General features: G+C 48.2%; 1 protein-coding gene and 1 non-coding gene across 2 annotated transcripts; both read left to right on the top strand.

The window, feature by feature from the left end:
- Positions 1 to 1,452: 1,452 nt before the first annotated feature.
- Positions 1,453 to 14,039, top strand: LOC140406660 (transcription factor BTF3). Its single transcript, XM_072494664.1, has 6 exons — positions 1,453 to 1,584; positions 2,741 to 2,809; positions 7,066 to 7,179; positions 9,866 to 10,067; positions 11,104 to 11,160; positions 12,135 to 14,039. The coding sequence occupies exons 2-6, from the start codon at positions 2,741 to 2,743 to the stop codon at positions 12,179 to 12,181; spliced, it is 489 nt and encodes a 162-aa protein (XP_072350765.1). The 5' UTR covers positions 1,453 to 1,584; the 3' UTR covers positions 12,182 to 14,039.
- Positions 5,782 to 5,912, top strand: LOC140406661 (small Cajal body-specific RNA 24). The gene has a single exon (XR_011939218.1).
- Positions 14,040 to 27,597: the final 13,558 nt, after the last annotated feature.

Below are 27,597 nucleotides of genomic sequence, written 5' to 3'. Positions count from 1 at the left end.
TACGTGAAAAGGAAGTCTGTGCAGGGTTATGGGGAGAAGGCAGGAGAATGGCACTAATGGAATTGCTGATTCGGAAAGCTGGTGCAGGCAAGATAGGCTGAGCGGTCTCCTTCTGTGCTGAGTCAAAAAGCAGTGGAGGCTGTATCATTAAATATATTGAAGGCTGAGTTAGATAGACTTTTGATCGATAAGGGTGTTGAGGTTTACTAGGGGGCGAGGGTGGAATTGACAGAGAAAAGGAGTAAAGCCTGAATCAGATCACCCATTGTCTGAACGGCAGGTTTGCCAACTGTGATAAAATGTATTCCTGGAGGTTTCACCACATGCCTTGCCCCTGTTCCAACCATTAGACAGTCAACACACCCATCCTTTGCTTTCCTACATCAATTGGAAAGCAAAATGTTTCATGAGCCAATTGGATGATGCTTGACTGTCAGCTAAACAGACCCCCCCATTTTCAATATTTATACATCTGGTAAAAAGTGACAAAAAATAAATCAATCTTGCACTGACCCTCGAAAGATCACTCTACCTAGGCACATTCGCCCACCCTATTGCCATAACCCCATGGCCAATCCACCTAATCTGCACATCTTTGGACTGTGGAAAGAGACTTTTGGAGGAAACCTACGCAGACATGGGCGGGCACAGTCACCCAAGACCAGAATCGAACCCAGGTCCCTGGCAATGTGAGGCAGCAGTGCTTATCACTGCATCTTCTTTTGTGAAGACAGACACAAAGTAATTGTTTAGTTCCTTCACTTTTCCCTTGTTCTCCACTATAAATTCTCCAGATTTCACCTGTAATGGGCCCATATTTGCCCGAGATAATATTTTTACTTTCACATACCCAAAAAAGCTTTTACTTTCATTGCAGTGTTAATGTAAGCCTACTTGTGACACTAATACAAATTATTATTATGGCTATGATTGCACAAAGGCAATTAGCTCAAGGTTATTTAGCTCTTTCTCGTTACATAATACTAAATCTAAAATAGCCCGGTCCTTAATTGGTTCGTCAATCAATTAAGAAACTCACCTTGTACACAGGCCAGAAATTCATCCTCCACAGCATGTTGATAAGGTTCACCCAGTCTATATATAAATTGAAGTTGCCCATTATTGCTGTATTACCCACATTACATGCATCTCTAATTTCCTGATTTATACTGTGAACATCAGTTTGGTGGTCTACACACAACTTCCACCAATGTTTGCTGCCCATTGCTGTTCCTAAGCTTCATACAAACTGATTCTAAATCTCGACCCTTCGATCTAACATGTTCCCATTTGAATGGTGATTTTTGTTCGCCAGGGCTGCACTGAGTTGCGTTTTGGAGATTGATCTTCAACTCCTGGAGACTCCGGGCCAATCCAGTTGAACGGTGGAGAGACGGCTCAATGGGCCCAACGGCCTCCCCTCGCCCCGCCCCCTCGCCCCGCCCGCGGGGTGGGTTACATTCGTGTGTCGTCATATCCGTTCTCCCTCTGGCCGCCATTTTGCTGAGTGCCTCGTGTGTCTGATTCCCGCAGCTCGGTAACCGGCCAGGCAGGCAGGGCCCGGACAATCGACTCACACTCAAGGTAACGCTCGACGGGAGAGGAGGGGGACAAGCAGACAGAGAAGCGACATGAGCCTGCCGCTGTGAGTGGGCCGATGCTGCGGCCCAGGGATGGGGCAGAGCCCGCCAACCCCTTCTGAAGCCCTGGTTTCAGGCCTCAGTCGCGGTACCCTTCAGCTGGCGCAGTCCCGAGGTCCGATCACGCTCCGTTTCATGAGGCCCGGCCGCGGATCGATTCCGCATTCGTTGCCCCTCAGTGGGGAGCCGATGGGCGGTTTCGGGTAGGCCGGAGAAGAGTTTATTTTTGATGATTTTTAGTCGCTGAACAAATTTCATTGCTTTATCGATGTGAAATTAATTCTGCCCGAGTTTCTCCCTCCCTGAAAACTGCAAGTTACACTTCTGCATTTTGCGTGCTGCAATTTTAGCTGGCCCCTGTTAAATTCACCTTCCCAGCCGCTCGACAATTTTGTCAGGTGGAGTTTTGTATCTACTCATTTTTTTGATCGAATTATTGATTAAATCCTATCTGTCCTGTCAAGGGTACGGTAAATTTGCGCTAAATTTCTGTGAATTCAGTCTGCGTAAAAACTATACATTGATGAAAAAGAAAATAGGAGCAGGAAGAGGCCATTCAAGCCTGCTCCGCCATTCATTATGATCACAACTGATCATCCAACTCAATAGCCTAATCCCGGCCCCCCCCCCCCCGCCCCCCCCCCCCCCCCCCGCCCTATACCTGAAAGCTACAAAGGAAGTGCAGCGAAGCTGATTACTGGGATGGCAGGACTGTCATATATGAGGAGAGGTTAAGTCGGTTAGAATTATATTCATTGGCGTTCAGAAGAGTGCGAGGGCATCTCATTGAAATTTATGAAATTATAACCGGATTAGACCGGGTAGATTCAGAAAGAATGTTCCCGATGGTGGGGAATCCAGAACTAGGCGTCATAGTTTGAGAATAAGGGGTAAACCTACGACTGAGGTGAGGAGAAATTTCTTCACCCAGAGAGTGGTGAATCTGTGGAATTCGCTACCACAAAGTAATTGAGGTCAAAACGTTGTCTAATTTCTAGAAATAATTAGGTATAGCTCTTGGGACTCCAGGAAACATTGGGGGAACTTACAAGTGAAACTTTGTGGCACTATGAATGTTCACTATGTAACTGTCATTTCAGATGAAGGAAATAATAATGAATCAAGAAAAACTAGCCAAGCTGCAAGCCCAAGTTCGCATTGGTGGAAAGGTAAGCAATTTCCAAATATGGTTTTAATTTCAGACTAACGTGAATTATTTTTTTAATGATTTAAACAACTTGTGCAGGAATGGGGGACCTCAGCTACATGAGTAGATGGGAGAAACTGAGTTGTTTGAGAAGTTGTCAACTTGAGTGGAGATGCTCGAGACAAGATTTGCTAGAGGTATTCACAATCGTGGGGCTGGACATGGTAGATAGATGTGGAGATGCCGGCGTTGGACTGGGGTGAGCACAGTACGAAGTCTTACAACACTAGATAGAGAGAAACTGTCCTGTTGGTGGAAGTGCCGTGGACCGAAGGATGTAGATTTAGAGTAGTATTTTAGTTTAAGAATCATCGACCACATGCAGTGGGTGGTTAGAATTTGGAATTCATTGCCTGAGTGTGGTGGCGGCAAGGCCAATCGTGGCTTTGAAAAGGGAGTTGGAATTGAACCCAGAGAGGGGATTTGCAGGGCTATGGGGAAAGGGCAGTGCAGTGGGACTAGGTGAGTTGCTCTTGCATGGGTTGGCCAAACATCGGTTTTGAGAAACATGTTAAAAGAGGATAGCAAGGTTCAGGCAGGGAATCTCAGAACCTGGGACTGGGAAGTAGGGCTGCCAATGGTTGGTACAGTACGAAGCCTTACAACACCAGGTTAAAGTCCAACAGGTTTGTTTCGATGTCACTAGCTTTCGGAGCGCTGCTCCTTCCTCAGGTGAATGAAGAGGTCTGTTCCAGAAACACATATATAGACAAATTCAAAGATGCCAAACAATGCTAGGAATGCGAGCATTAGCAGGTGATTAAATCTTTACAGATCCAGAGATGTGGTAACCCCAGGTTAAAGAGGTGTGAATTGTCTCAAGCCAGGACAGTTGGTAGGATTTCGCAGGCCAGATGGTGGGGGATGAATGTAATGAGACATGAATCCCAGGTCCCGGTTGAGGCCGCACTCGTGTGTGCGGAACTTGGCTATAAGTTTCTGCTCGGCGATTCTGCGTTGTCGCGGGTCCTGAAGGCCGCCTTGAAGAACGCTTACCCAGAGATCAGAGGCTGAATGCCCTTGACTGCTGAAGTGTTCCCCGACTGGAAGGGAACATTCCTGCCTGGTGATTGTTGTGCGATGTCCGTTCATTCGTTGTCGCAGCGTCTGCATGGTCTCGCCAATGTACCACGCTTCGTGACATCTTTTCCTGCAGCGTATGAGGTAGACAACGTTGGCCGAGTCGCACGAGTATGTACCGCGTACCTGGTGGGTGGTGTTCTCACGTGTAATAGTGGTATCCATGTCGATGATCTGGCACGTCTTGCAGAGATTGCCATGACAGGGTTGTGTGGTGTCGTGGTCACTGTTCTGAAGACTGACCGCACATGAGTGCGGCCTCAACCGGGACCTGGGATTCATGTCACATTACATTCATCTCCCACCATCTGGCCTGTGAAATCCTACCAACTGTCCTGGCTTGAGACAATTCACACCTCTTTAACCTGGGGTTACCCCATCTCTGGATCTGTAAAGATTTAATCACCTGCTAATGCTCGCATTCCTAGCATTGTTTGGCATCTTTGAATTTGTCTATATATGTGTTTCTGGAACAGACCTCTTCATTCACCTGAGGAAGGAGCAGCGCTCCGAAAGCTAGTGACATCGAAACAAACCTGTTGGACTTTAACCTGGTGTTGTAAGACTTCGTACTGTGCTCACCCCAGTCCAACGCCGGCATCTCCACATAATGGTTGGTACATCATTGATGCAGGCAAGGTCAGAAATTCAGGAGCGTGGAGATCTCGGGTGGAGAAGTTATAGAAGGGTGAGATGTTCAAGGGATTTGAATGAAAACACATTTTAAAGTGGAGATATTGTTGGACTGGGAACCGATGTAAGTCAGCAATCACCTGAAAATTTAGGTGAACAGGACTTGGTGTGCGCTTAATGGAATAAAAAACTGAATATGACAGAAATATATAGTATAAAAGCAGGCTAACGTTCTGTTGTTGACCTCTAACAAAACGTTTGTTTGTAAAAGTTCCAAGAAGCTTTGTATATGACTAAGTAGCACAGTGGATCCATTTAGGCAGCTATAATTCACATCTTTTGGCATGAGATAATCTGATATGTCCTAAAATACTGCATACCTAGAGCATTTATTTGGGAGATTAGTGAGTGAGTGGTATAAGTCGGCCTGTTCTTGCAATAATTTATAGCAGTTGAAAAAAGCATTTTAATGTGCCGTCTGCAATCATATTTTATGAAATTTATATGAAATCATATTCTAATGATTGACCTAGCTAGATGAGATTGCATAATTCCACTGCTGTTTTTCTTCATTTTCTGACCTCGTAAAATTATCTTAAACAGATAGGTGAAATTTAGATTGGAAGATATATCTATGGTATTGGTATATGTACAAGAGTTAACACACTCTTCGCTGCCTTGTTATTATTTTGTTTATGGTGGTACTTTTGTCAGAATCTGAATCTTCAATGTAGTAACTTTAAAAATCATAGCATGCAACTTTGTGTTATTGTCACTGTTTTACAATGAGTCTCATTGAGACAAGTGATCTCACTTCAGTGCAACAGAAGAGATGGGGGTCCCTTTTATAGTGACACGGAGACCAAGGAAAAGGAGAGAATTTTCAACTAATTAATACTGTTGACACAATTGTTGGTTTAAAAAAATTTAGAAGAATGCTGCTGCAATCATGTGTCTTGTAACCGTATTTTTGTCAGAGGAAGAACTTGATATCCATGCATGTTTTATGTGCTCTCGTGGGAGTAGCGTAACTGCTAACGATAACTTATGTAGCTTCTGCTTAGATGTTAGTGTATGAAAGATTCTAGTTTGTCCACCTTGTTGGTGATACTAGTGATAGTACACCTTTCAAATTGAACAATCGTCAATATAGGCCTGCAGTTGCTATAACCTTTCCATAAAGATGAAGTATCTGTTGCTTAATGTTGTGAAGGACTAGTTTGGGCGCTAGTTTTTGCTCCAGTATCCTCCAGTTTTGAGATATTTGGTTACGCTGGTGCCCTAGATAAAAGAGAAGGTTTCTGTTCAGTCTTCTGAAGTTTGAGGGTTGAATCGTTCCACTTCTTACAATAATGAAATTGAGTTTTCAGGTGATCCCATGGAAATTACGCATGCAAAGAGTACGTGTAAAAGCTTCTGCAATTTTGTATACAATTGTTTAGAAATGTCTTATTGTAGTTGTCCAAAAATTGTTACCTCATAGGTGTGGCTACATCAATTAGCTGCATGCATTAGTTTGGTAGAATGCCTATCACCATACGGATAAATGTATTTCATGTGTATATACTTAATGTAATAACTACCACCATTCAGCAACTAAAGAAATAAAACTTGTCTTTACCAACGTGAACAAAAAAGCTTAAAGTGCGCAAGCATGCAATATGAGAATGCGCATTAAGTTTACATGCTTAACAGTCGTGTCTATTACTCATTCTATATTTACTAATTGGGCTACATAGATGCATCTCAATTAGTCACTACTAGCCAGTAGATCAACAGATGAACTCTGTTCTGGTGGGTCGTTTTAGACCAGATCAGGCTTGTCCAGTGTACGTTCCGAGGGCTGGATGTGGCCTGTGAAACTCCTCAAAATTCCTGGCAGCCAGCGGAGTTTCAATACAAGATTCTGCTCTGAACTGCTGCTCCAACCAGAGGCTACTGTTCTGTGTTTGCTGCTGATAGGCTGATTAGTGAGCGTATCAGCAGCAAATGAGGCAGAGAAACAGTCTCTGATTGGTGGAGCAGCAGACAATGTGCTGAGGCCTGGTATGCAAGATGAGCAACGGTATGTCTGGGCTGGGGGCCGGCCGGGGAGCCAACTAGACCATTGTAGCTCTTTTGGATGGAAGTGAGATGGTGGACTGGAAGTATATGTGGACTGAAGGCCAATACCGAATGAAGTATTCATATACACTGTGGCTGTTTTCCCATAATGTATCTTGCTCTGGGTGCATAGTAAAACTTGAGAACATGAATGGGTGCCTCCCAAATCTATTTTACCGTCAAAGTTTATTTCTGCACATGGTTGATCTGACAAATGCAGCACCTTAAATTCCATACAACCTAGATGTAAAAAATCTTTTGATGCAGTGTACATGTTTGCAATTTGAATGTTCATTTTCAGCAAATAAAAAGTGCAATATTTCAGTAACTATTGTCTGAACTAAGCAAATTTAAATGTTGAATTAAGCATCATGTAATTTTCTTTTCTGTTTTTGTACCCAGGGTACTGCCCGCCGAAAGAAGAAGGTTGTCCACAGAACAGCAACAGCAGATGACAAAAAACTCCAATTCTCTTTAAAGAAGCTTGGTGTGAATAACATTTCTGGTATTGAAGAGGTATTCACAAAAATATATTTGCACATAAATTGATTGGACCATGTGCTACATGTTGAGACTTTTGTTTTCCCTTTCAAATCAGATTATTGTATCACTGCCCCTTAAAAACTAATGGTGTGAAAATTGTGTATTCTGAAAATGAGATTGTGCCAGTTTTGTTTATAAAAATTATTTCTCGTTCCTCTTCTTTGCCACCGCCTCTTTTGGTTTGGGCAGTGTACACAGGTGATATTGTCGGGACTAGTTTGTTTTTAACGTGCACGGGGTTGTGATAATTTGGGTAGCACAGTGGTTAGAACGGTGGCTTCACAGCAGGTTCGATTCCCGGCTGGGTCACTGCGGAGTCTGCGTGTTCTCCCCGTGTCTGCGTGGGTTTCCTCCGGGTGGTCTGGTTTCCTCCCACTTGTTCCAAAAGACGTGCTGTTAGGTAATTTGGACATTCCGAATTCCCCCTCTGTACCCGAACAGGTGTCGGTATGTGGTGACTAGGGGCTTTTCACAGTAACTTCTTTGCAATGTAAGCCTACTTGTGACAATAAAAAGATTATTATTAATGCTGGCATGGTTTAGTAATTCAAGCTCCCAGTGTTAACCAGGAAATAGGCTGAGATGGTACCTAAGAGGGAGAAGAGAGTAGCAGTGTGGGTGAAGTAAGATCAAAGGAGGCGTAATACTGATATACATCCAAGGGGCAAATTTCCTCTTCAGTAAAGGATTCATAATTAATTCATTTTGAGCTAGAATCAATTGACATTTTCAACACTTAAATTTTAATAGTATTGTCTTTCTATGAGAAGGGAGCCATGTGATTTTTTTTTTTTAAGCAGTTAACTTGAAATGCTTAACTGCTGTGAAAAAGACTTGATAATGAAAGAATGGATATTAGCAATTATATCATGAAAATGGGCTCTTCGTGTTTGACCTCATTTTACTGTAATTGTTCCCACAGTAGTTATAATCTAACTAACATGATTTCTGATTTGTAAACAAGAAGAAAATAGAGGTTCCATTAGATACTGCTGGCAATTGACAATAGAGAAGAACATTTGAAATTGACTTGGAAATATATCACCATTCCTTCACTGTGGCCGGGGCAACATCCTGGAACTCCCTCCCTAACCGCACAGTGGGTATACCTACACCTCAAGGACTGCAGCGATTCAAGAAGGCAACTCACCACCACCTTCTGAATGGCAACTAGGAATGAGCAATAAATGCTGCCCAGCCAGCAACGCCCACATGCCGTAAATTAAATTTTTTTTAAAGCTGGCGAGAAATTGCCAGTCAATTTTTATTAACAGATTGGAACAGAGATGTTCCTACAGCCATCGATCAGTAGGAAATTCTTCAGCGTTTGAACAAAGGATGATGTGCTGGGCCAGATCTTGTGGTCCCATTTGTAGTAAATGCTGAGGTATTTGCTGCTACTGGGCACCAAAACAGCACCTTAAGTTCTGAGGAGCTCATATTTTTTAAATAATCTTTGTCACAAGTAAGCTTACATTAACATTGCAATGAAGTTCAATTATCATAGAATTTACATTGCAGAAGGAGGCCATTCGGCCCATCGAGTCTGCACCGGCTCTTGGAAAGAGCACCCTACCCAAGGTCAACGCCTCCACCTTATCCCCATAACCCAGTAACCCCACCCAACACTAAGGGCAATTGATCATGGCCAATCCACCTAACCTGCACATCTTTGGACTGTGGGAGGAAACCGGAGCACCCGGAGGAAACCCACACACACACTGGGAGGATGTGCAGACTCCACACAGACAGTGACCCAAGCCGGAATCGAACCTGGGACCCTGGAGATGTGAAGCGATTGTGCTGTCCACAACGCTACCGTGCTGCCCCTTTGTTACTTTGAAAAGACCCTAGTCGCCACATTCTGGCGCCTGTTCGGGTATACTGAGGGAGAATTCAGAATGCCCTATTCGCCTTACAGCACGTCTTTTGAGACTTGTGGGAGGAAACTAGAGCATCCGGAGGAAACCCATGCAGACACACTGAGAACGTGCAAACTCCACACAAACAGTGATCCAAGCCAGGAATAGACCCTGGTGCTGTGAAGCCACAGTGCTAATCACTGTGCTACCGTGCCGTGGTGGTGCACCTAAACTCACGCTGGGACTGTTGGTGTGAAAATTTCGGCTATTTGTACCATACTACCCCTAGTTTTTACTCTGACTTATCCAGGACTGCTCCTAGCAGGTGCAAAATGTGCTTTGCATCGTGCTATGAATCAGTAGGAGTGTCAAAGAACTGGCTCTGTGCACGCATGCACTTCCTCACTATGCTCACTCCCTCCCCACATCCATGGTTCCTTATGTCAGAGCAGGTGGGGGAGGGGGGAGAGAGAGAGAGAGGTGTGTGCAAACCAGGGTGGGGTTTCTAAAATTGAAAATTATTAAAAACAAAATTGAACACCGCAGACTGCATCTTCAGCTCATGGTGTCAAGGGGGTGTGGGGAGGGTCATTGCTCTCGGCTTCCCTATTTATATTGCTGTTGGATCCACACTGCAGCCAGAAGAGAAGCTTCCTTCTGCACCGACAAGAATGTATTAAATGCAATCAGCAAAGTAAATCACAGCTTCATGGCCATTGTTGCATTGCACAGCTGTAACATTTACTTTTTCAGTGCAACATTCTTTAAATTAAGTATATGTTTTAAATCTCTTGCAGGTGAACATGTTCACAAACCAGGGAACAGTTATTCACTTCAATAATCCTAAAGTTCAAGCTTCACTTGCTGCAAATACATTTACGATCACAGGGCATGCAGAGACTAAGCAGCTGACCGAGATGTTACCCAGTATCCTGAATCAACTTGGAGCCGATAGTCTGACCAGTTTGAGGCGGCTCGCAGAGTCACTGCCTAAACAACGTTAGTATACTGATCTCTTTGTGTTCATAACTTGTGACGGTTTTTAGTGTGATACGGTTTTGTTAAAATTTGATGTTTACGTGCATACTTTTTATTCATTTTACTATTACCAGGCCAGTCACCCTGAAATCTCTCAATTATGAAATGTACTATTGTTACTATTGCCAATTTAGTCACGATGAACTTGGGACCATAACTAATCTGAATCTTCTGTGGATTACTAAAGGAATGTTGCATTGTTGGAGTTGGACTGTTTTGTTAGATTTGCTATACTGGAGTCTACCTGCTGCCAGTTAAACAGAAAAATTTATTAGGACTCTTCAATGAAGAGAAGGAACCTCATCCTACATACAGATCATCTAAGCAATGAAGAGAAGGAACCTCATCCTACATACAGATCATCTAAGCATTCATTTATTTCTTTTTGTTGAACTTTGCCAAATGCTTGCTGCATTTGCCTAACCTGCTTTCTGCAGTTTTGAAGTTTTAAACCCAGGGCTTCCCACGTATGTGGGGAGAGTACAGATGCTGAGATGGTTCTCCTTTAGAGCAAATAAAGCCCGGAAGAGATTTTGTAAGGTTTCAAAATTCTAAAGAGTTTTGGTAGAATAAATTGGGGGAAACTTTCCACTGGCAGGAAGCTCAGTAAGTAATCAGAGGACACCAATTTAAGATAATTGGCAAAAGAACCAGAGGAGAGAAGAGAATTTGTTTAAAGCAGAAATGTGCAGTCTGGATAGCACTGTCTTAAAGGGCTGGAAAAGCAGATTCAGTAGCACCTTTCATAAAGTTGAATATATACTTAAAATGGGAAAGTTGCAGGGTGAAGGGGAAAGAGCAGGGGAGTGAGGTTGATTAGTGGCAGCACAGGCAGGACCTGGTGCCCTCTCTTTGTATAATTCTGGGTATATCCACATTAGTATCTAGCAAATCTAGGCCGCACATTTTAGTTACCTATCTGGTAAGTGAGAGTTTACTTGAAAAACTGAATTGTGATTGACTCAGTTTTTCACTAAATGAATTATTTTGCTTGCAGCTGTGGATAGCAAAGCACCACTCGCTTCTGGTGAAGAGGATGATGATGAAGTTCCAGGTAATTTAAAATTGAGATTTCAAATTGGTGCCATTGAAGCAAAGCCACAGAGCCATAACACAAGGTTATCTCAAATATATTCTTCATTGTTGGAAAAGCAGAAGGATCTTTGCCTGCTGAAGTGTAATACATATGCTGTCCAAATGCATTTGGGTTCTACCACTGTCTGCATATTATCCTACATAATAGAATTAAAATATTTTCAAAATTGAAGAAGTGCTAAAAAATTAGATAAGAACATGTTACTTATGCATGGTATGTAGGTCAGTGTTTCAGTAGTGTTCATACTTAAAGGTGACAGAGGGAGAAGAGTCCATTTGGCTGATACAGTTTGGAACAGTGCTGGCAGCCTGGGGCCCATCTGGATTCTAAGTGCAGCCCGTGAGACATTTTGTTGCCCGTTACCCACGTAGAGTTGCCACACGGGCTGGTTTAGCACAGTGGGCTAAACAGCTGGCTTGTAATGCAGAACAAGGCAGCAGTGTGGGTTCAATTCCCGTACCGGCCTCCCCGAACAGGCACTCGAATGTGGCGACTAGGGCTTTTCACAGTAACTTCACTGAAGCCTACTTGTGACAATAAGTGATTATTACTATTATTCTGCTTATTTCCGTCTATTTATTTGTCCGACTGGTATGACTGAAGTGATATGCAACTAAGGCAAGAGCAAGTAGAGTGATGTGCATGCTGATTGCACACAATATTGACTTGAGAGCCATGTGCTTTCTCTGCTTCCAATGTGTAAATATTTCTTCTGTTTTTACCACCTGAAGTTGACAGTTTAATTTATATGAATGATTTTCTATAGCTCATTATGAAATATTAGGTTCATGGTTAGTCAACTTGCTTGATTTCAATTTTATGGCCAACTCATGCGCCCCATTCACTCACTAGCCTAGGCTGCCTGTCAGTGGTATAGAAGTTCTGTAGACCATGCTCTGTTTCTATACTAACTTTATTCTTATTTCTTATAGATCTCGTTGAAAATTTTGATGAGGCTTCAAAGAATGAAGCAAGTTGAACGGGAGTTGACACCTGAAGATGATGCAAACTTGAAATGGCTTTGGGGAGCTGCCCTTTGTATTAGTTATTTTTCTTTTGTAATCTTGCATTTTTGTACTGTTATGGTATTTCATGGTTTTGCAATAATATGGTGGCAGAATGATCCTTTGTTTTCTTTTACCATGGCAGCTCGTCTATTGCTGAGTCGTGCAAATGGAATGTTTACTAACCAGCCTGGTTAAAATTAAACGTGTCTGAACTGAATCTAGCACTGGATTGGAAATAAAAGACAACTGTCTATTTTGGTCTATTTAATTACAGAATGTAGAACCAACAACTAGTAAAATTACATTTTCCACTTGGGAATACTTAAATGTTTAATCTTTGATTTACATTTCTGAGATGTCTACAGAAATGACCAGTCACCTGTTTGAAATGTTGCCAGATATCCAGATTTGGGTAGCTGATTGACTATACTGGCATTCCTGTTCACAAAATCCAAAGTGGATCAAGTATTAAAAAATCACTAGAGCATGAACTATTCATGGCCCAAACCTACCAGGACTTAACAAATTGAATAGAAATATAATGATTGATTTTTATTTATAATCTGTTTTGAAAATCACAGATCAGTATAATTCAAGAATGTTTAAAATTTACGCTATTTTCATGTTTTAAATATAGCTCAGCTATAACCTGATACAGAGACAATATTTCTGTGTGCCAGTTAAAATGCTGCCAGAAGCCAGAGGAGGTTCAGATAGTGTAATTACAGTACAAGAGCAGCTGAAGGAATATGGAACAGACACATTGTAAAATTCAGTGTTCTCTTTTTCCTCAGCCTTGCATGAATTATAATGCAGATTAAGCTTATGAATCTTGTGGTTCTCTTTTATTTGCTCTCCTACTTAAAACCTGATTCACTTTACTGAGTGATGAATGTCAATCAACAAGGGGTGGAACTTTAATGAAAGATCTTCAAGGAAAGACTGAAATAGGGCACACCAGCCTTTTGCTTTTTTCCCCAATCTTTTTGGGAAGGTAATTGCAAACCAGATGTGAGGCACTTTGGCCATGTTCAAATGGTTAAAAGTGAGTGAATTTCGCTCAAGTTGTGATAACCTTATCAATCAGCCTACATTACATGTTTTGTGCACCAACTGCAAGCAATCTCTTGGCAACCATATTGTGCATACGTCCTTTTATAATGTGTCGTGAAATAGTGTCCCAGTGACCAAAAAGAATGGTTAACTGTAGATTACTTTATGGGCTGTAGTAAGCATAATGATGTGAAACTTGGGTGAAATATCCTGAAATAAAATAATGTCCACTTGTGGCATTAAAGGGAGTTCTTCACAAATGATCTGTTTTGAAGATTCCTATAGCTATTACTTTGTTCGTGTTTACAACTTGGTAATAAAGGCTGAGTGCGAGCTGCCAACTTTTATATATAATTATTGCCCTTGAATGTTTTAGAATATCTGACTTAGCGGCTGCTTTCTGTGTATATAATGTTAATGTTTTTTCCCAAAGCACATGAGAATCTAGTGTTTACTTGGTACATACCACCTAAAGGAGTTCTTTGGGGTAACTTGGCATTCAGTTCAATGTAAACTTAATATTTACTATTCTCTGACTACAGCTATTTCTCTACACAGTAAATATGTCAAGTTCACCAATAAAAACATATTGGACATCTGTTGGCAACCTACAAAATGTAATCATTTAACAGATGAATGAGAAATATGCATGTGACAGTTTTTATAGTGGAGCTATAAAAATAATCTATATCCTAAGCATTTACTCACCTTTTTTAACACAAAGTTTGAGTTAATATGGTGCTTGAAAGTATTAAATTGTACAAAATGGGAACACAACATTTTGTCTGGGTTTTTTTACGGCTTGTATAATGTCATTTCCAGAATTATGTTCCTGTGTTCCAATAGCCTATGCATGTGTAGTGCCTTACATACTGAGTAAAGAATATATGTAAATAATTGTCATTCTCAGGCTGAAATTCGGAATAAGATTCAAATTATGGACATTTTACACACCCTTGTCTTCAGTGAGGTTATCTGATCCAAGGCAGATTTCAACAAATCTGTAGTTGTGGTTTTCTGAACACCTGTGGCTGGCCGGTTAAGTCATCACAGGCTTGAATAATCACTTGTACACTTGATGGTCTGGCCGCAAAACTGTGGTAAAGATTTCATCTAATGGGCAAAGAATACAGGCCCCTGCAGCTTAAAAACTTCCTATGGAAGGCAACAAGGACGTGCCCGCGACAGTTATTACCAGAACATCTGTGGTGCAGAAATTTTAGGTAGAGGGGACTGTACGGCATGTACGACGACTGATGGAAAGGGCTGACGCCAAACAATTACAAGTAGGAGGAAGAGGACTTGGGGTTCAAAATAGGGTGGGGATTCTGGAGCGAAGCACTGCACATGGTGAACTCCGCATGTGCAAGACTAATGCAACTAAATGCGTAGAGCCCACTTGACCAGAACTCAAATAAGCAGGTTCTTCATGGATGCGGAGGATAGATATGAATGGTGCCAAGGAGGCCAAGCCAACCGCGCCTGTGTTCTGGTCTTGTCCCAGACTGGACAGCTTTTTTCGAGGCAATGTCCAAAGTGGCGGTCTTTGGGGTATCAGATCTTCCTGGGGAGGAGGGCCGGTGCCCTTGATCGCCCGCTGTAGAATCCTGCTTGGCTAGTGGTCAGCAGCACCACCTAAAGCTGCAGACTGGCTGTCTCACCAATCGGAATTTCTCCAAATTGAGAAAATCAAATTCGCCATCCGTGGATTGGAAGATGGCTTCCACAGAACATGGGAACCATTCACTCGGCTGTTCCAGTACCTGTTTGTGCAGTCATGAAGTAGCCAGGAATAAAGAGAAAGTAGCCAAGACACATAGGGAGGGCCTGGGGAAACAGGAAAGCCAAACCAAATCCAGTTGGGGGGAACAAGGAGGGGGAAAGGGGGAACACAATGGCCAACTCAAATGAAATCCGACCGGAATGTAAACAGGGGCACTGCCCAGGTAACCCTCTGCCTTGCAAACATCTAATTTTTTGGGTGTATTTATATTGTGCTATGTGTAACAAAAAACATTTTTTTTAAAAAGTACTTTAGTGAGAACAGGAGTATTATGAAAGTAAGTCCCTGTCAAAAAGGGTTTTAGTTTTCAATAGTAGATGAGCTACGGTAGGGTGGGAAAGCTTGGTATTAAATAGGTGGGCTTGCTGATGTAGTTGGAAGGTCCATTTGGCATTAAATGAGGCAAGATTGGCAAGTGAATTGAACATTATGGTTACCAGAGAGTGATTGAGTCTGTGGGTAGTGAATGAAAATTGTGGTGGGAGCTGATGACAAAGGCTTTGGTCCAGTACAGGTTGGGCAAGCAATCTGAATTTAGAAAATTGTGGGGTTGAGGTAAGTGGTGGTGAGGTAGAGCTGGGTGTGGGGTTGAGATTGGCGGAGAGGTTGAGGTATAGCTGGGTGTGGGGTTGAGGTAAGCGGTGCTGAGGTAGAGCTGGGTGTGGGGTTGACATTGGCGGTGGTGAGGAAGAGCTGAGTGTGGAGATGAAGTAAGTGGTGGTGAGTTAGAGCTGGGTGTGGGGTTGAGGTAAGCGTTGGTGAGGTAGAGCTGGGTGTGGGGTTGAGGTAAGCGTTGGTGAGGTAGAGCTGGGTGTGGGCTTGAGGTAAGTGGTGAGGTAGAGCTGGATGTGGGGTTGAGATTGGCAGTGGTGAGGTAGAGCTGGGTGTGGGATTGAGGTAAGTGGTGGTGAGGTAGAGGTGGGTGTGGGGTTGAGATTGGCGGTGGTGAGATAGAGCTGTGTGTGGGGTTGACATTGGCGGTGGTAAGAAAGCTGTGTGTGGGGATGAGGTAAGTGATGGTGAGGCAGAGCTGGGTGTGGGGTTAAGGTAAGCAGTGGTAAGGGAGAGCTGGATGTGGGGTTGAGGTAATGGTGAGGTGGAGCTGGGTATAGAGTTGAAGTAGTGGTGAGGTAGAGCTGGGTGTGCGGTTGAGGTAAATGGGGGTGAGGTAGAGCTCAGTCTGGTTGAGATTGGCGGTGGTGAGGTAGAGCTGAGTGTGGGGATGAAGTAAGTGGTGGTGAGGTAGCGGTAGAGGGAGGGCGGCCGGCACGAGGGGAGGGGGGAGGGGAGGGCGGCACGAGGGGGAGAAGGGGAGGGCGGCACGAGGTGTGAGGGGAGGGGGCAGCAGGCACGAGGGGGGTAGGGGAGGGTGGCACGGGAAGGCGAGGGCGGCACGAGGGGGGAGGGGAGGGCGGCACGAGGTGGGGAGGGGAGGGGGAGGGGAGAGCGGCACGAGGGGGGGAGGGGAGGGCGGCACGTAGGGGAGGGCGGCACGAGGGGGGGAGGGGAGGGCGGCACGATGGGGGGAAGGGGAGGGCGGCACGAGGGGGAAGAGGACGGCACGAGGGGGGGAGGGGGGCACGAAGGGGCGAAGGGGGAGAGCGGCACGAGGGTGGAAGGGGAGGGCGGCACGAGGGGGAGGGGAGGGCAGCACGAGTGGGGGAGGGGAGGGCGGCATGAGGGGGGAGGTGAGGGGAGGGCAGCACGAGGAGGGGAGGGGAGGGGGGGAAAAAAATGAAGGAAAAAAAAGAGATTGGCGGTGGTGAGGTTGAGTTATAGCTGGGTGTGGGGTTGAGATTGATGGTGGTGAGGTTGAGGTAGAGCTGGTTGTGGTGTTGAGATAAGTGATTGTGAGGTAGAACTAGGTGTGGTGTTGAGGTAAGCGGTGGTGAGGTAGAGCTGTGTGTGGGGTTGAAGTAAGTGGTGGTGAGGTAGAGCTGGATGTGGGGTTGACGTAAGTGTTGGTGAGGTAGAACTGGATGTAACGTTGAGGTAAGTGATTGTGAGGTAGAGCTGGGTGTGGGGTTGAGATTGGCGGTGCTGAAGTAGAGCTGGGTGTGGGGTTGAGTTTGGCGGTGGTGAGGTTGAGGTATAGCTGGTTGTGGGATTGAGATTGGCGGTGGTGAGGTAGAGCTGGGTGTGGGGTTGAGGTAAGTGGTGGTGAGGTAGAGCTGGGTGTGGGGTTGAAGTAAGTTGTGGTGAGGTAGAGCTGGGTGTGGGGTTGAGGTAAGTGGGGGTGAGGTATAGCTCGGTGTGGGGTTGATATTGGTGGAGGTGAGGTTGAGGTAGAGCTGGGTGTGGGGTTGAACTTGGCGGTGGTGAGGAAGAGCTGGATGTGGGTTTGAGGTAATTGGTGATGTGGTAGAACTGGATGTGGGGTTGAGGTAAGTGGTGGTGAGGTAGAGATGGGTGTGGGGTTGTGATTGGCGGTGGTGATGTAGAGCTGGGTGTGGGGTTGTCCCCCTCGTGCCAGGTGTTAGATGTTTCAGTAGGGGAGCATTTCGGTAACAGTGACCACAATTCAGTAAGTTTTAAAGTACTGGTGGACAAGGATAAGAGTGGTCCGAGGATGAATGTGCTAAATTGGGGGAAGGCTAATTATGACAATATTAGGCGGGAACTGAAGAACATAGATTGGGTGCGGATGTTTGAGGGCAAATCAACATCTGACATGTGGGAGGCTTTCAAGTGTCAGTTGAAAGGAATACAGGACCGGCATGTTCTTCCATGAGGAAGAAAGATAAATACGGCAATTTTCGGGAACCTTGGATGACGAGTGATATTGTAGGCCTCGTCAAAAAGAAAAAGGAGGCATTTGTCAGGGCTAAAAGGCTGGGAACAGACGAAGCCTGTGTGGCATATAAGGAAAGTAGGAAGGAACTTAAGCAAGGAGTCAGGAGGGCTAGAAGGGGTCACGAAAAGTCATTAGCAAATAGGGTTAAGGAAAATCCCAAGGCTTTTTACACGTACATAAAAAGCAAGAGGGTAGCCAGGGAAAGGGTTGGCCCACTGAAGGATAGGCAAGGGAATCTATGTATGGAGCCAGCGGAAATGGGCGAGGTTCTAAATGAATACTTTGCATCAGTATTCACCAAAGAGAAGGAATTGGTAGATGTTGAGTCTGGAGAAGGGGGTGTAGATAGCCTGGGTCACATTGTGATCCAAAAAGACGAGGTGTTGGGTGTCTTAAAAAATATTAAGGTAGATAAGTCCCCAGGGTCTGATGGGATCTACCCCAGAATACTGAAGGAGGCTGGAGAGGAAATTGCTGAGGCCTTGACAGAAATCTTTGGATCCTCGCTGTCTTCAGGGGGTGTCCCGGAGGACTGGAGAATAGCCAATGTTGTTCCTCTGTTTAAGAAGGGTAGCAAGGATAATCCCGGGAACTACAGGCCGGTGAGCCTTACGTCAGTGGTAGGGAAATTACTGGAGAGAATTCTTAGAGACAGGATCTACTCCCATTTGGAAGCAAATGGACGTATTAGTGAGAGGCAGCACGGTTTTGTGAAGGGGAGGTCGTGTCTCACTAACTTGATAGAGTTTTTTGAGGAGGTCACTAAGATGATTGATGCAGGTAGGGCAGTAGATGTTGTCTATATGGACTTCAGTAAGGCCTTTGACAAGGTCCCTCATGGTAGACTAGTACAAAAGGTGAAGTCACACGGGATCAGGGGTGAACTGGCAAGGTGGATACAGAACTGGCTAGGCCATAGAAGGCAGAGGGTAGCAATGGAGGGATGCTTTTCTAATTGGAGGGCTGTGACCAGTGGTGTTCCACAGGGATCAGTGCTGGGACCTTTGCTCTTTGTAGTATATATAAATGATTTGGAGGAAAATGTAACTGGTCTGATTAGTAAGTTTGCAGACGACACAAAGGTTGGTGGAATTGCGGATAGCGATGAGGACTGTCTGAGGATACAGCAGGATTTAGATTGTCTGGAGACTTGGGCGGAGAGATGACAGATGGAGTTTAATCCGGACAAATGTGAGGTAATGCATTTTGGAAGGTCTAATGCAGGTAGGGAATATACAGTGAATGGTAGAACCCTCAAGAGTATTGAAAGTCAAAGAGATCTAGGAGTACAGGTCCACAGGTCATTGAAAGGGCCAACACAGGTGGAGAAGGTAGTCAAGAAGGCATACGGCATGCTTGCCTTCATTGGCCGGGGCATTGAGTATAAGAATTGGCAAGTCATTTTGCAGCTGTATAGAACCTTAGTTAGGCCACACTTGGAGTATAGTGTTCAATTCTGGTTGCCACACTAGCAGAAGGATGTGGAGGCTTTAGAGAGGGTGCAGAAGAGATTTACCAGAATGTTGCCTGGTATGGAGGGCATAAGCTATGAGGAGCGATTGAATAAACTCGGTTTGTTCTCACTGGAACGAAGGAGGTTGAGGGGCGACCTGATAGAGGTATACAAAATTATGAGGGGCATAGACAGAGTGGATAGTCAGAGGCTTTTCCCCAGGGTAGAGGGGTCAATTACTAGGGGCATAGGTTTAAGGTGAGAGGGGCAAGGTTTAGAGTAGATGTACGAGGCAAGTTTTTTACGCAGAGGGTAGTGGGTACCTGGAACTCGCTACCGGAGGAGGTAGTGGAAGCAGGGACGATAGGGACATTTAAGGGGCATCTTGACAAATATATGAATAGGATGGGAATAGAAGGATACGGACCCAGGAAGTGTAGAAGATTGTAGTTTAGTCGGGCAGTATGGTCGGCACGGGCTTGGAGGGCCGAAGGGCCTGTTCCTGTGCTGTACATTTCTTTGTTCTTTGTTTTGTTCTTTGTTGACATTGGCGGTGGTGAGGAAGAGCTGGGTGTGGGGTTGAAGTAAGTTGTGGTGAGGTAGAGCTGGGTGTGGGGTTGAGGTAAGTGGGGGGGAGATATAGCTCGGTGTGGGGTTGATATTGGTGGAGGTGAGGTTGAGGTAGAGCTGGGTGTGGGGTTGAGATTGGCGATGGTGAGGTAGAGCTGGGTGTGGGGTTGACCTTGGCGGTGGTGAGGAAGAGCTGGATGTGGGTTTGAGGTAATTGGTGATGCGGTAGAACTGGATGTGGGGTTGAGGTAAGTGGTGGTGAGGTAGAGATGGGTGTGGGGTTGTGATTGGCGGTGGTGATGTAGAGCTGGGTGTGGGGTTGACATTGGCGGTGGTGAGGAAGAGCTGGGTGTGGGAATGAGGAAAGTGCTGGCGAGGTAGAGCTGGGTGTGGGGTGAAGGTAAGTGTTGGTGAGGTAGAGCTGGGTGTGGAGTTGAGGTAAGTGGGGTGAGGTAGAGCTTGGTGTGGGGTTGACGTAAGTGGTGGTGAGGTATAGCTGGGTGTGATGTTGAGATTGGCGGTGGTGAGGTAGAGCTGGGTGTGGGGTTGACATTGGCGGTGGTGAGGTAGAGCTGTGTGTGGGGTTGTGGTAAGTGGTGGTGAGGTAGAGCTGGGTGTGGGGTTGTGGTAAGTGGTGGTGAGGTAGAGCTGGGTGTGGGGTTAATGTAAGTGGTGGTAAGGTCGTGCTGGGTGTGGTGTTGAAGTAAGTCGTGGTGAAGTAAAGCTGGGTGTGGGGTTGTGGTAAGTGGGGGTGAAGTAGAGCTGGGTGTGGGGTTAAGGTAAGTGGTGGTGAGGTAGAGCTGGGTGTGGGGTTGAGGAAAGTGTTGGTGAGGTAGAACTGGATGTAGCGTTGAGGTAAGTGGTTGTGAGGTAGAGCTGGGTGTGGGGTTGAGATTGGCGGTGCTGAAGTAGAGCTGGGTGTGGGGTTGAGATTGACGGTGGTGAGGTTGAGGTATAGCTGGTTGTGGGATTGAGATTGGCGGTGGTGAGGTAGAGCTGGGTGTACGGTTGAGGTAAGTGGTGGTGAGGTAGAACTGGATGTGGGGTTGAGATTGGCGGTGCTGAAGTAGAGCTGGGTGTGGGGTTGAGTTTGGCGGTGGTGAGGTTGAGGTATAGCTGGGTGTGGGGTTGAGATTGACGGTGGTGAGGTTGAGGTATAGCTGGTTGTGGGATTGAGATTGGCGGTGGTGAGGTAGAGCTGGGTGTGGGGTTGAGGTAAGTGGTGGTGAGGTAGAGCTGGGTGTGAGGTTGAAGTAAGTTGTGGTGAGGTATAGCTCGGTGTGGGGTTGATATTGGTGGAGGTGAGGTTGAGGTATAGCTGGGTGTGGGGTTGAGATTGGCGGTGGTGAGGTAGAGCTGGGTGTGGGGTTGACTTTGGCGGTGGTGAGGAAGAGCTGGATGTGGGTTTGAGGTAATTGGTGATGCGGTAGAACTGGGTGTGGGGTTGAGGTAAGTGGTGGTGAGGTAGAGATGGGTGTGGGGTTGTGATTGGCGGTGGTGATGTAGAGCTGGGTGTGGGGTTGACATTGGCGGTGGTGAGGAAGAGCTGGGTGTGGGAATGAGGTAAGTGATGGGGAGGTAGAGCATAGTGTGGGGTTGAGGTAAGCGGTGGTGAGGTAGAGCTGGGTTTGGGGTTGAGGTAAGTGCTGGCGAGGTAGGCCTGGGTGTGGGGTGAAGGTAAGTGTTGGTGAGGTAGAGCTGGGTGTGAGGTTGAGGTAAGTGGTGGTGAGGTAGAGCTTGGTATGGAGTTGAGGTAAGTGGTGGTGAAGTAGAGATGGGTGTGGGGTTGTGATTGTCGGTGGTGATGTAGAGCTGGGTGTGGGGTTGACATTGGCGGTGGTGAGGATGAGCTGGGTGTGGGAATGAGGTAAGTGATTGTGACGTAGAGCATGGTGTGGGGTTGAGGGAAGCGGTGGTGAGGTAGAGCTGGGTGTGGGTTTGAGGTAAGTGTTGGTGAGGTAGAGCTGGGTGTGAGGTTGAGGTAAGTGGTGGTGAAGTAGAGATGGGTGTGGGGTTGTGATTGTCGGTGGTGATGTAGAGCTGGGTGTGGGGTTGACATTGGCGGTGGTGAGGATGAGCTGGGTGTGGGAATGAGGTAAGTGATTGTGACGTAGAGCATGGTGTGGGGTTGAGGGAAGCGGTGGTGAGGTAGAGCTGGGTGTGGGTTTGAGGTAAGTGTTGGTGAGGTAGAGCTGGGTGTGAGGTTGAGGTAAGTGGTGGTGAGGTAGAGCTGGGTATGGAGTTGAGGTAAGTGGGGGTGAGGTAGAGCTTGGTGTGCGGTTGAGATTGGCGGTGGTGAAGTTGAGGTATATCTGGGTGTGGGGTTGACATTGGCGGTGGTGAGGTAGAGCTGGATGTGGGGTTGAGATTGGCGGTGGTGAGGAAGAGCTGTGTGTGGGGATGAGGTGAGTGATGGTGAGTTAGAGCTGGCTGTGGGGTTGAGGTATGCGGTGGTGAGGTAGAGCTGGGTGTGGGTTTGAGGTAAGTGGTGGTGAGGTAGAGCTGGGTGTGGGGTTGAGATTGGCGGTGGTGAGGTAGAACTGGGTGTGGGGTTGAGGAAAGTGTTGGTGAGGTAGAGCTGGGTGTGAGGTTGAGGTACGTGGTTGTGAGGTAGAGCTGGGTGTGGGGTTGAGATTGGCGGTGCTGAAGTAGAGCTGGGTGTGGGGTTAAGATTGGCGGTGGTGAGGTTGAGGTATAGCTGGGTGTGGGGTTGAGATTCCTGGTGGTGAGGTTGAGGTATAGCTGGGTGTGGGGTTGAGGTAGGTGGTGGTGAGGTAGAGCTGGGTGTGGGGTTGAGGTAAGTGGGTGTGAGGTATAGCTCGGTGTGGGGTTGATATTGGTGGTGGTGAGGTTGAGGTATAGCTGGGTATGGTGTTGAGATTGGCGGTGGTGAGGTAGTGCTGGGTGTGGGGTTGAGGTAAGTGGTGATGCGGTAGAGCTGGGTGTGGGGTTGAGATTGGTGGTAGTGAGGAAGAGCTGGGCGTGGGGATGAGGTAAGTGATAGTGAGGTAGAGCTGGGTGTGGGTTTGAGGTAGTGGTGGTGAGGTAGTGCTGGGTGTGGGAATGAGGTAAGTGATGGTGTGGGAGAGCTGGATGTGAGGTTGAGGTAAGCGATGGTGAGGTAGTGCTGGGCGTGGGGTTGAGGTAAGTGGTGGTGAGGTAGAGCTGTGTGTGGGGTTGAGATTGGCGGTGGTGAGGTAGAGCTGGGTGTGGGGTTGAGGTAAGTGGTGGTGAGGTAGAGCTGGGTGTGTGGTTGAGGTTGGTGGTGGTGAGGTATAGCTGGGTGTGGGGTTGAGATTGGCGGTGGTGAGGTTGAGGTAGAGCTGGGTGTGGGGTGTGGTGTTGAGGTAAGTGGTGGTGAGGTATAGCTGGGTGTGGGGTTGAAATTGGTGTGGTGAGGTCGAGCTGGGTGTGGGGTTGACATTGGTGGTGGTGAGGTAGAACTAGGTGTGGTGTTGAGATAAGCGGTGATGAGGTAGAGCTGGGTGTGGGGTTGAGGTTAGCGGTGGTGAAGTAGAGCTGTGTGTGGGGTTGAAGTAAGTGGTGGTGAGGTAGAGCTGGGTGTGGGGTTGTGGTAAGTGGTGGTGAGGGAGAGCTGGGTGTGGGGTTGTGGTAAGTGGTGGTGAGGTAGAGCTGGGTGTGAGGTTAATGTAAGTGGTGGTGAGGTAGTGCTGGGTGTGGGGTTGAAGTAAGTGGTGGTGAGGTAAAGCTGGGTGTGGGGTTGTGGTAAGTGGTGGTGAGGTAGAGCTGGGTGTGGGGTTAAGGTAAGTGGTGGTGAGGTAGAGCTGGGTGTGGGGTTGAGATTGGTGGTGGTGAGGTTGAGGTAGAGCTGGCTGTGGGGTTGTGATAAGTGGTGGTGAGGTAGAGCTGGGTGTGGAGTTGAACTAAGTGGTGGTGAGGTAGAGCTTGGTGTGGGGTAGACGTCAGTGGTGGTGAGGTATAGCTGGGTGTGGGGTTGAGATTGGCGGTGGTGAGGTAGAGCTGGGTGTGGGGTTGACATTGGCGGTGGTGAGGTAGAGCTGGGTGTGGGGTTGAGGTTAGCGGTGGTGAGGTATCGCTGGGTGTGGGGTTGAGGTGGTAGTGGTGGTTAGGTAGAGCTGGGTGTTGGTTTGCGGTAAGTGGTGGTGAGGTAGAGCTGGATGTAAGGTTAATGTAAGTGGTGGTGAGGTAGTCCTGGGTGTGGGGTTGTGGTAAGTGGTGGTGAGGTAGAGCTGGGTGTGGTGTTAAGATAAGTGGTTGTGAGGTCGAGCTGGGTGTGGGGTTGAGATTGGCGGTGGTGAGGTAGAGCTGGGTGTGGGGTTGAGATTGGTGGTGGTGAGGTAGAGCTGGGTATGGGGTTGTGGTAAGTGGTGCTGAGGTAGAGCTGGGTGTGGGGTTGAGGTGGTAGTGGTGGTTAGGTAGAGCTGACCACCGTGAGGTATAGCTCACCACCGTGAGGTATAGCTGGGAGTGGGGTTGAGGTGGTAGTGGTGGTGAGGTAGAGCTGGGTGTGGGGTTGAGATTGGTGGTGCTGAGGTAGAGCTGGGTGTGGGGTTGAGGTGGTAGTGGTGGTTAGGTAGAGCTGGGTGTGGGGTTGAGATTGGTGGTGCTGAGGTAGAGCTGGATGTGGGGTTGAGGTGGTAGTGGTGGTTAGGTAGAGCTGGGTGTGGGGTTGAGATTGGTGGTGCTGAGGTAGAGCTGGGTGTGGGGTTGAGGTGGTAGTGGTGGTTAGGTAGAGCTGGGTGTGGGGTTGAAGTAAGTGGTGGTGAGGTAGAGCTGGGAGTGGGGTTGTGGTAAGTGGTGGTGAGGTAGAGCTGGGTGTGGTGTTAAGATAAGTGGTGGTGAGGTACAGCTGGGTGTGGGGTTGAGATTGGTGGTGCTGAGGTAGAGCTGGGTGTGGGGTTGACATTGGCAGTGGTGAGGTTGAGGTCTAGCTGGGTGTATCAGCTTTTTACACAATCTGATGATTTTTGGGTTGCCAATGGACATGGTAGGGGGGAGGAGCAGTGCTGTTGGACAGGATGGATCCTTGGGGACCCAAGCATTAATAGCATGGGGGAGGAAAGAGAAGCCATTGAAGCTGATGAAGGTTACAACTCCATAGAGGAAAATTAAACCACATTAGAATCATAGAATCCCCACAGTGCAGAATGAGGTCATTCTGCCCGTCGAGTCCTCACCGAGCCTCCGAAAGAGCACCTTAATCTCGGCCCAATCTCCCACCCTATCGCTTTTCTTCCTGTGAGGAACAGTTTAGCATATCTAATCCGCCTAACATGCACATCTTTGGACTGTGGGAGGAAGCCAGAACACCCAGAGGAAACCCACGCAGACACTGGAAGAATGTGCAAACTCCACACAGTTGCCCGGGGTCAGAATGGGTCCCTGGCGCTGTGAGGCTGCAGTGCTAAACACCGTGCCACCCCATTAGTGCTGTCCAACCCTCCTGTGCGGCAGAGGGGAGGTAGTGCTGCAGGATGATGTAGTAAATAGTTCAAAGGCTGCAGGTGAGTCAAGAAAGAGTTTACCACAAATAGGGTGACATTGGTGACTTTCGATCATAGCTGTTGCATTACTATCCTGGCATGATTTATACACGGGCCTGAATATTTTGGAAGGCAGGGGTTCCCTTCCCGCCAACTGCAGAGTCGTTGGAGAAAATGTCCTCATCGACTCGAACTGCCCAGCAACCGTTTCACGCTCATTGAACATTACGTTTCTGCAGGTGGGATTTCTGCCCCTCAGGAGGAGGTAATGATAACACATCCTCAGGTTTGTACTCTGTTTCTGTTGAGTAACTTGCAATGATTTTACCTAGGTTTGGTTTTTATGAAAAAGAGCTGATATAGTTTTATATTGGCACCAATATGGAACAGTGACGCTTCCTTGTTTAATAGTTTGTGTGATATGTGGAATGTTACATACTTCATTTTCAAATATTTGTTACTGCTGACCGTTCAATAAACAAAATGGGCAGGATTCTCCGACACCCCGCCGGGTCGGAGAATCGCTGTGGGGGGGCATAAATCCCGCCCCCGCCGCCCGCCGAATTCTCCGAAGGGTGAAAAGTCAGCGCCGCCTCGGCGAATGGCAGGGGCGGGCGGGAGACAATGCACTCCGGGGCTGACCATATTCCAGCGTGGAGGTAGGTCACGGCCTGGGGGGTGGCCGCAGGAGAGGTGATGGCGTGGCCGCAGTCTGTGTGTGTGGGGGAGAGGTGTGTGGGTGTGTGTGCAGCAGGGGGGGTGGGCTTCGGGAGAGTGCCGGGGAAGGGGGGGGATGAGTGCCGGGGACGGGGGGGTGAGTGCCGGGGACGGGGGGGGGGGGGGGGTGAGTGCCGGGGACGAGGGGATGAGTGCGGAGTACGGGGGGATGAGTGCCGGGTACGGGGAATGAGTGCCGGGTAAGGGGGATGAGTGCCGAGTACGGGGGAATGAGTGCCGAGTACGGGGGAATGAGTGCCGGGTACAGGGGATGAGTGCCGTGTACAGGGGGGGGTTGCCGGGTATGGGGGGATGAGTGCCAGGTACCGAGGGAGTGAGTGCGGGGTACGGGGGGGTGAGTGCCAGGTAGGGGGGATGAGTGGCGGGTACGGGGGGGTGAGTGCCGGGTATGGGGGGGGTGAGTGCCGGGTACGGGGGGATGAGTGCCGGGTACGGGGGGATGAGTGCCGGGTATGGGGGGGGTGAGTGCCGGGTACGGGGGGATGAGTGCCGGGTACGGGGGGGTGAGTGCTGGTGAGGGGGGATGAGTGCCGGGTACGGGGGGATGAGTGCCGGGTACAGGGGGGTGAGTGCTGGGTACGGGGGGATGCGTGCCGGGTACGGGGGGATGAGTGCCGGGTACGGGGGGATGAGTGCCGGGTACCGGGGATGAGTGCCGGGGACGCGGCGATGAGTGCCTGGTACCGGGGATGAGTGCCGGGTACGGAGGGGATGAGTGCCGGGTACGGGGGGATGAGTGCCGGGTACGGGGGGATGAGTGCCGGGTACGGGGGGATGAGTGCAGGGTACGGGGGGATGAGTGCCGGGTACGGGGGGATGAGTGCCTGGTACCGGGGATGAGTGCCGGGTACGGAGGGGGTGAGTGCCGGGTACGGGGGGATGAGTGCCGGGTACGGGGGGATGAGTGCCGGGTACGGGGGGATGAGTGCGGGGTACGGGGGGATGAGTGCCGAGTTGGGGGGGTGAATGCCGGGTATGCGGGGGTGAGTGCCGGGTGTGGGGGGAGCGAGTGCCGGGTTTGGGGGCTGAGTGCCGGGGATGGGGTGATGAGTGCCGAGTACGGGGGATGAGTGCCGAGTACGGGGGGATGAGTGCCGGGTACGGGGAATGAGTGCCGGGTACGGGGGGTGAGTGCCGGGTACGGGGGGGTGAGTGCCGGGTACGGGGGGATGAGTGCCGGGTACGGGGGATGAGTGCCGGGTATGGGGGGGGGGGTGGTTGCCGGGTATGGGGGGATGAGTGCCAGGTACCGAGGGGGTGAGTGCGGGATAAAGGGGGGGGGGTGCCGGGGACGGGGGGATGAGTGGCGGGTACGGGGGGGGTGAGTGCCGGGAACGGGGGGATGAGTGCCGGGTACGGGGGGATGAGTGCCGGGTACGGGGGATGAGTGCCGGGTACGGGGGGGGTGAGTGTCGGGTACGGGGGGAAGAGTGCCCTGTACGGGGGGGTGAGTGCTGGGGAGGGGGGGATGAGTGCCGGGTACCGGGGATGAGTGCCGGGTACCGGGGATGAGTGCCGGGTACAGGGGGATG

This window comes from Scyliorhinus torazame, unplaced genomic scaffold, assembly GCF_047496885.1.
Source record: "Scyliorhinus torazame isolate Kashiwa2021f unplaced genomic scaffold, sScyTor2.1 scaffold_782, whole genome shotgun sequence".
NCBI lineage: Eukaryota > Metazoa > Chordata > Chondrichthyes > Carcharhiniformes > Scyliorhinidae > Scyliorhinus > Scyliorhinus torazame.
Note: the sequence above shows the minus strand (reverse complement) of the source record. Positions and strands in the feature narration are given on the sequence as shown.